Raw genomic sequence first — 8,388 nt, forward strand, 5'->3', positions numbered from 1 at the left:
GATGAGCAGGTTCCCCGTGCCGTAGAAATGAATCAGGAAAGCCTGAGCCATGCAGGCAGAGTGAGAGATCTGTCTGTTCTGAGTCACCATGCTGGAGAGCAGCTGAGGGAAAAGAGCTGTGGCACCTGTCATGTCGCTGATGGGCAGGTTGATCAGCAGGATGAACATGGGTCTGTGGAGCTTCTTAGTTACAATAATAGTTGCGATCAACATCAAGTTGAAAAACATTATCAATACGTAGGTCAGAGTGCCGAACAGAAACGTAGGGTAGATGCCGACGTCAAATAAACCCAGCGTCTCCAGTGTGAGTGAGGGAGATAGAGATCCATTTGCAAACATCCTGTTCTGCCTTAAGTCAATGTGATGCTGCTGTCCTGTGTTCCAGCAGCGTGACTTTATTACATCACACAACAAAAAAACACCTAGAAAATAAGCAATCAAATGTACAAAGACAATTTTAAGGTTTTCAACAGTTACATTTGTTTTATTTTATAAAAAATTACCCAAAGTAGCTATGTCATAAATAAACACAATGTGAAAAAACAGGATAACAGAATAAATAATAACTGTGTTCAAAATCATCTTGGTAAAAATAAGCAGCCGAGAACTAAGTCTCATGAAAGGTTAAATAAAAAGATTGCTTAGACTACTGGCTGTATCTTTTTTAACCTTTTTTTAACCTTTATTTAACTGGGTTGGGTTGACCATTCCAAAGTCTTACACTTAAAATCACTAAATCGAAACAAAGAGAAACAGCAGAAAGGATTGAAATACAAATATACTTTTCTGCAAGAAAAACACAGATTAGTCTTTCTGTTGATATGTTTTGAAAGATGCAAAATAGCCTTTTTTCAATCCTGTCACTTTTATAAAAAAAAAATATTTAGGCTGAGAATTTGTCAAAAATACAATGCATCGCTAAAGATTAAATCTAGACCAAAATTCCTACATGTTAAACACATGTCACATTGACCTGCGCTCACCTGCAGCTCAACACAGATGATGGAGATCAGACAGGAGACTCACGACATCCATTAATATTTAAACCTGTGAGTAAACACTCATTAGTTCCAGGAGTATTGGGCATTGGTGCCCAGTGTTCGCCAACATGTGACGTAACAAGTTTTTCAAATATGTGTTTTGTTAACAACAACAAACTGAACCTGGTGCTGCCTATTAATAATTGAAAAAATATAATAACTTTATTTATTTTTTAAAGTATTTTTGATATAGAGGTGTTTTTCTTCACAAAATACTTATAAACGTATTTACCTCCATTAGCCTGATTGCTAATTGTTTTATTTAACCTTTATTAAACCGGGAATTCCTTTCAGGTGAAATGGCTGTTCCGAGGGAGACCTGGCCAAGAGGCACAATAGTTTCACAAGCACAAAGTGAAGGGAGTTAGCCCTGGAGCTAACGTTAGCTTCGGCCCTGAAGCAAATCACAAAGTCTCCCCTGTGCATCCCAACTATGGTCGGGGCGCCGAAGCAGGAAAGAGCTAACGTTCTATTGTTAAAAAAAAAAAAAAGCAGTTATTTAATTAAAAGTAAAAAACTTTTTTCTTCTTTTTTTCTTCTGAAATTTAGTGAGTGCGCTTAATATTCTTGTCTGGAAGTTACGGTAACTTTACATTCCTATTTCATCCTCACTTGAGTATCACGTAGTATTGCAGTTTTACCAAAATGTTTAGCAAATTCAAATCATTGTGCAATAATTATATCTATATTCTTAAACTGTGTCATTAAGGTATTTTTTGTTATATTTTTATTTTATTTTTTTAAATGAAGTGCTCTCACATGACACTACAGCATGGAAACACGTTAAACAAAAATATTTCATCATTCTATTGAGTGTTTTCATTTATTACTCCTGCTTTTTTAATGTATTGAGTAATATTAGAATCCTTGAGAAAATAGGTGTAATTTCAGTGTTTTTTTTTTCAAATGTTTCAGCTTCATAACTATTTTCTATCTACTATCCATCCAACTGCTCTGTACCTTTTAAACCAAGTATCTCCATTTGTGTTTGTCTTCATCCCTTTTTACTGCAAAGTGTATCAAAGCAAAAACTGGACTTCGGATGTCTTTGTATGGAGTTTTTTCTTTATTCACAACAAAGCGTGAACACAATGTCACCAAAGCTGTAAAATGAAGTAGTAATACATAAAAACAATTTTGAAATAAAAAAAAATTCAAAAATGTATTGTTTTTCAGTAGAATCCAAAAGAAAGAAAAAAGGACTCAGTAGAATCCGAAAGAAAGAAAAAAGAAAAAAAGACAAATTTTAAATTGAATTACAAGTTTACAATTACATACATGAGTTATACTGCTGCAGATCGACAATTTGACGTAAACCATTGTCTGTTGTAATATATATGAATAAATTGGGGAAATGCAGGAGACAGGAAAATGTAAGAGACACTCTGTAACCAAATGTAAAAATAATTTAACCACTTAATATTTCCACTGTGACATTCTTTGCTATTTTTGAAATGGCACAGTACATTTAATTATTTTTTTCCTCTTTTAAGAAGACGTAAATAAATCATGCAGATTCAGGGGGTAACTTTTGTTCTCAGGACTGTGAGGAGTGTGTTTCTGATTTCACTGGTGTAAAGCCCGTACACGATGGGATTCAGAAGCGGGGGAATAACAAATATCAGCATGCCCATTATCTTTTGCAGGTCGGATGAGATATTTCTAAATCTGTGGGATAAAATAGTGAACATCCCCACGATCTCAAATATGATCAAAATCACCAACTGTGCAACACAGGTGTTGACAGCTTTCATCTTAGCTTCAGGTCTACTGGTGAGCAGACAAGCCAAGAGGATCTTGGCGTAGGAGAACGCCTGGATGGACAGACTCACAGCCTGCATGATGGCTGTGTTGAACAGTCCTATAATGTTGTTGACTGTGGTGCTCTCACACGTGAGCTTGAGAAGAGACGGGTTATCACAGAACACGTTCATGATGGCGGACCTGCACCTCGGCAGCCTGGTCTGCAGCGAAAACAGCAACACAATCAGAGCAAAGTCCAGACCCCAGACTACAGCAATGATGCAAATGAGAACCCTGGGGGTCATGACAGAGTTGTAACGCAGCGGCATGCAGATAGCAACATAACGATCGAAAGACATGGCTGCGAGGATGAACAAAATACCACCGCCGTACATGTGCAGCAGGAAGGCTTGTAAAACACACAGAGGATATTGGACCCTGTTGGTCTCAGTGACAATGTCTGACAGCACTTTGGGCAGCATGGTGGATATTCCGATCAGGTCGTTAAGAGGAAGACTGAACAGGATGAAGTACATGGGTTTATGGAGGTTTTTCTTCAGAATGATGAGCAACAATAGGATCAGGTTACATACAACGATGAAAACATAAACTGTCACGCCAAACAGAAATATGGCATACTTCCCTCCTGCTGGGATAAGAAAAGGATCCAGGGTTAAGTCAGAGATTAACCAAAAAGATTTGTTGTCCATTGTCATTCAAACAAACAGGCAAGACAAGAACATCAGCATGAATTATGAAATTAGAGTCAGAATGTGTGAGTTGAGTCAATTCAGGACTGAACCTGAAGTGCTGACAACAGCGGTGCCCTCTCTCTTATTTAGTGTCAGCAACAACTCAACTGCTCTACGTCACTTTTTGCCCCTGGATTCAGAAGTGTAAAATACAGAAAAAATATTACAATACAACTTCAAATAATTACAATACACCTTCAAATAATTTCATACAAAGATCAATCGACGATATAAATGATACTATTACTGTTTATAATTTAAAGGGTTTCACAACCAATGTCTCTGTCTTTGGTGTGGGACCTCAGGGTTCACCTCCTGGTCAAGGTCTTCCAGTGGACTCACCACCCACAGGAAGGTTTAGGTACGGTGTAATGTGATTTGGGTGGCGACTGCTGCCCCCGCGACTCGGTAACAGATAAGCAAATGAAATGGATGGATGGATGGCTGGATGGATGGGTTTCACAACATTTTTGACAGAAATTACCTGGTGATCTCAGTATCTAAGGTAGGGGTGTCAAACATAAATTCACATTGGGCCAAAATTAAAAACTCAGGACAAGCTTGCAGCCAAACTTAATCCATCCATCCATCCATTTTCATCCACTTATCCCTTCCCCTAACCAGGATTATATCTTGCCCAGTAGGTGAACCCTGGGGTTCCACACCAATGACAGAGACATTGCCTCTGGGCCAAAGCGCCACTGGCCAAACTTAATATTTATTAAAAGAAATTGATCACAATTGTTCATGTTTTCCCTTCTCTCCAGATCTGTAATGCAGAGTTTTTTCTCCTGGAAACAAACTTTAGTTTTCCATAAACATTGAATCTGGAACAATCAAAGCTTAATATTTTAAACACATAAGAAATTAAATTTGAAATAAAACACGCATCAGAAGTATTTGTTTCTTATTTTGTCTTTTTATCTGTAGCCTTTCAAGTTCCTTTTTAATGTAAATCTTTTTTTCACAGACCAACAACAAAAAAAACCACATGTATGTGCTGCAACATAGCACATACACCGTTAATGCTACCAATCCTGACAAGTATATATGGACTATGTACTGGCGGGCCAACTCTAGTACACATTTGATATGATCTCGCGGGCCAAATATAATTACACAGTGGGCCAGATTTGGCCCCCGAGCCTGAGTTTGACAGCTGTGATCTAAGGCATTATTTAATGGTATTATAGACTAGACTACACTACTGGTCAAGATACAGCACGTTGGCTGTTTTACTACTAAAATAAGTAAATAAAATAAATATCAATATTCTTTTGTTACTATGTAAAATGGACATTATTGGGTTAAAAAGAATTGGCATAGAATTTATTTATTTAAAAAAAGTCTAGTTAGAAGGCAAGCAGTATAATTTTTTCATGTAGTATCGCTGGCCTATCACAATCACGAAAAAATGGTCATTTCTGATAAATGTATAAATTAGGAGGTAAATGTTAAGACTGCAGCTCTAACTCTAAATGGTGTACATCATGTCATTTTTGATTCATGTGATGTCTTAATGATCGACCCCTGACTGCGAATCCATTCTGCTTGACCTTATTAATGCATCACAACATCATCAATAATGAATCTCATTTAGTCTCACCAGCAAACTTCTAATGTTATGATTCAAAACATCCACGTCGCCACGACACGGAAAAGTTGTCAGTATTGCAACAGTTGTGGATGCCTCATTAGTTTGTCCAAGCCAATGTATTAATGAGTCCCACAGGGCAGTTGGGGACGTGTTATTAACAGTCTCTTCATCTAATTAATCCCAGGGCAATTAGCAAACCTCAGGTTAATATTGAAGCTCCTTGTTGTTTGTCATTGAAGCTTGTTTTGAAGTGACACCCGAAGGAGAATATTCCCTGGACAGACAGAGTTTACCAAACTTTAATCACCATCTATCTATCTATCTATCTATCTATCTATCTATCTATCTATCTATCTATCTATCTATCTATCTATCTATCTATCTATCTATCTATCTATCTAGCTATCTAGCTATACATATACATACATATACAAAAAAGAGAAGTAGACAATGTATGTGAAAGACTTCTAAAACTTCTAAGACTTCTTGTGCCAATTGAATAAGTGGCCACCACTGACCTCTGGGATCATTGACATGTTTGTGTGTACCAAAAGGCCTTCAGGCCTTTAGGACATTAGGACAAATAACCTCTCCTCAGAGAAATGGACACAACGGACCTTTGATTACATTCGATGTTTTAATTGATTAGAATCAGGGGAAAAGTAAAAACTGGGTAAAAGTTGGAAAAAGTAATGTGGTTCCATGATAAATTTACTATTACGTTAGAGATTGGTTTGTGATGTCTTTATAGATTTTGTCTAAAAAGAAACACAATCACGACTTGATGTAAGAATGTTTATATTGCAGCTGTATATTGTCATTGAAATATTTTATCAGAGTTGAGTTGATATGGTTCGAATTAATCTCAGTTAAATCTCAATATACAATATAAAATAAGATGTGAGTTTATTTCTTAGATGCTCAGACAAAGATTGCGATCTTTATATGGAGATCTTTATTTGTCACTCGGTTACAGACACTGACACACATGAGTTTGAAGACAGCTGTGAAGATCGTATGCCGGTGTAGTCAGATGGCTTTGCCCATAATGAGAAGGCTCAAGGAGAACACCATTATGAAAAAGATCCACATGAAGAAGCGATCTAAAACTTTGGCGACCTTCTTCCACTCCCCGGTTCTTTTCTGTGTGGCCCTCTGATCCCTGTAACAGTTGGAGATATACTCGATGTTGCGCAGCAGCTGCCTCTCGTTGTTTTGACTGTTAAAGGTGTTACATTCTCCATCTTTACTTTCACCTCCGCTTGTTCCATTCTTCCTGTTTCTCCTCTGACCCACCGTAGCCTCACAGTCCATGCTGTTGAAGATGCCATTTTTCCAGCAGCTGTACTGGTTGGTGGGGTTCTGCCCCATTGAGCCAATTGGGCTCACCATCTGGTCCATGTCCTCCTTGTCTTCTGACGTCTCCTCTCTCTCTAATGTTCTGTCACTTTTAAATATGCAGTCATCCTTGACGGATCCTGCTCGTCCGTTCATCGGGCAACTGTTTTTCTTTAGCGACGGAGGTTCCTGTTTTTCTGGCTGTGGAGACAGGCAGTTTTCACCCACCTCGTAGACAAAGCACACCTTGGCCAGGTACTGCAAAATGACCTTCTTGGCCCACTTAGGAACAGGCTTGGCATCTGGACCACAGTGGTGTATGTTCATGATGAAGATTGTCAGAGCGGTGGAGGCCGTGATCATCGTCATGGTCGCAATGTAATACTTCCCTGTAGGAAACAAATTCACGTAGAATGTCAGTTTTCTTCCCTCCTACTCATAGCTATGAATACATTATATTCATATTTATTTCAAAGCCAAGTTGTATATCATTATTACTATTATTATTAATAATAATAATACTAATTATTATTATTATTTCTATAATAATAATATTATAATAAGATATTTATATGATTAAATATCTTCACCTTTGCCTGAATCGTTACATAATCGTTAGGAAAATCATGGTCTTTAATTACTGATTACAGTGTGGATTTAATCACACTTCGTTGTCCTTACCAATTAGAGGTACGTTCTCAGAGGGAGGCATGATCTCTGCCACCAGCAGCTGGAAGACGGTGAGAGCCAACATAACAGTGACACCCAGAGACACTTTCTCTCCAGAATCAGCTGGTAAGTAGAAGCCCAGTGGAGCCAGAAAGGAGATCATCACACAAGGTATGAGCAAGTTGAAGACGTAGAAGGAAGCTCTCCTCTTCAGTTTCAGTGTGTAGGTCACATCTGGGTAGGGGTCAGCACAGCAGCCGTACTGAATGACGTTTCTTTTGGCCGGCATTCCCAGCACCTCCCACTCAACATTTTCTATCAGGTCGGCCAGGTCAGCGCTCTCCATTGCATTTAATATATCTAGTTGATTTCCATTGTAGGTCCAGGAGCCGTAGGTGAAGCGGCATTGCTGAGCATCAAAGGGGAAGTAGGACACGTCCACCCTGCAGGAGCTCTTAGTGATTGCCGGGGAATCCCACATTATCTGGCCATCGTGTTGGATCACCACGTTGGTGTCCATGGGGCCGGTAAAATGAGCATCTGCACTGGAAGACAAAAACATCTGGTCTCCAAAATAAAGTTAGTGTGTGTGTGTGTGTGTGTGTGTGTCCCTAGTCATAATAGAGGTTCCCTGTAATAACTTTAGAAGAAGAATGAATAGAAGCATGATCAGGATACAAAGGCACAAGTTCACCCACTGAGGGAGAGGTCAACACCAAGTGATGGGTTGAAGTGCTTCCTCAGTGCAGTGTCTGCATTTTATATGTATGACTAATTTGTCCAATAGTCTGCATTTTATATGTATGACTAATTTAAACTTCCAATTAGTGTCTGTTACATCTGGAGAATTCCAGTCCTCTTTGGTTTTATCAGTCGCTGACATTAGAAGTGACATCCAATGACATCTAGGCCACTATCCTAATTTACCTGGCCAACTAACAGCATCAAATTAGATGACATTTGATGTTCTTTGAATCTGGGGAATACATTGCAAAACAGTCACATATTGGGTCTCCATTTATATAATAAATTGGTGCGTGAGAAAAATGTGATGGTAGTTGGGAGTGTTTTTTATTGTTTTGTTTTGTTTGAGTGGGATTTCTCCACACAACAAAAAACACGTGTTTAAAAAAAATGAAAATCAAAAGCTGACATTTAATTAATAAATGTATGCTTTATGTATATGTGTAAAAAAGCGCTTCTCTATATCCAACTGTATGTCATGTGTTCTTGGTGAGGTCCTTGGTAA

The 8,388-nt window shown here is 38.3% G+C and overlaps 2 protein-coding genes across 2 annotated transcripts; both read right to left on the reverse strand.

Moving 5' to 3' along the window:
• Positions 1 to 2,557: 2,557 nt before the first annotated feature.
• Positions 2,558 to 3,582, reverse strand: LOC103378004 (olfactory receptor 52B2-like). The gene has a single exon (XM_008309035.2). It carries the CDS (start codon positions 3,497 to 3,499, stop codon positions 2,558 to 2,560), a length of 942 nt encoding a protein of 313 aa, XP_008307257.2. The 5' UTR covers positions 3,500 to 3,582.
• A 2,430-nt stretch (positions 3,583 to 6,012) lies between these two features.
• Positions 6,013 to 7,889, reverse strand: LOC103378002 (neuronal acetylcholine receptor subunit alpha-9-II-like). The gene is made up of 2 exons (XM_025055052.1): positions 7,152 to 7,889; positions 6,013 to 6,859 (listed from the first exon to the last, which is right to left on the reverse strand). The coding sequence occupies exons 1-2, from the start codon at positions 7,699 to 7,701 to the stop codon at positions 6,162 to 6,164; spliced, it is 1,248 nt and encodes a 415-aa protein (XP_024910820.1). The 5' UTR covers positions 7,702 to 7,889; the 3' UTR covers positions 6,013 to 6,161.
• Positions 7,890 to 8,388: the final 499 nt, after the last annotated feature.

Source organism: Cynoglossus semilaevis, chromosome 4 (genome assembly GCF_000523025.1).
Source record: "Cynoglossus semilaevis isolate Cse_v1.0 chromosome 4, Cse_v1.0, whole genome shotgun sequence".
Taxonomy (NCBI): Eukaryota; Metazoa; Chordata; class Actinopteri; order Pleuronectiformes; family Cynoglossidae; genus Cynoglossus; species Cynoglossus semilaevis.

Bases quoted from the DNA above. Each gene is read 5' to 3' on its own strand.
- LOC103378004 (XM_008309035.2), bottom strand. From the start codon at position 3,499: ATGACAATGGACAACAAATCTTTTTGGTTAATCTCTGACTTAACCCTG.
- LOC103378002 (XM_025055052.1), bottom strand. From the start codon at position 7,701: ATGTTTTTGTCTTCCAGTGCAGATGCTCATTTTACCGGCCCCATGGAC. The intron at 6,860-7,151 runs GTAAGGACAACG...TGTTTCCTACAG, and splicing joins TGAGAACGTACCTCTAATTG to GGAAGTATTACATTGCGACC.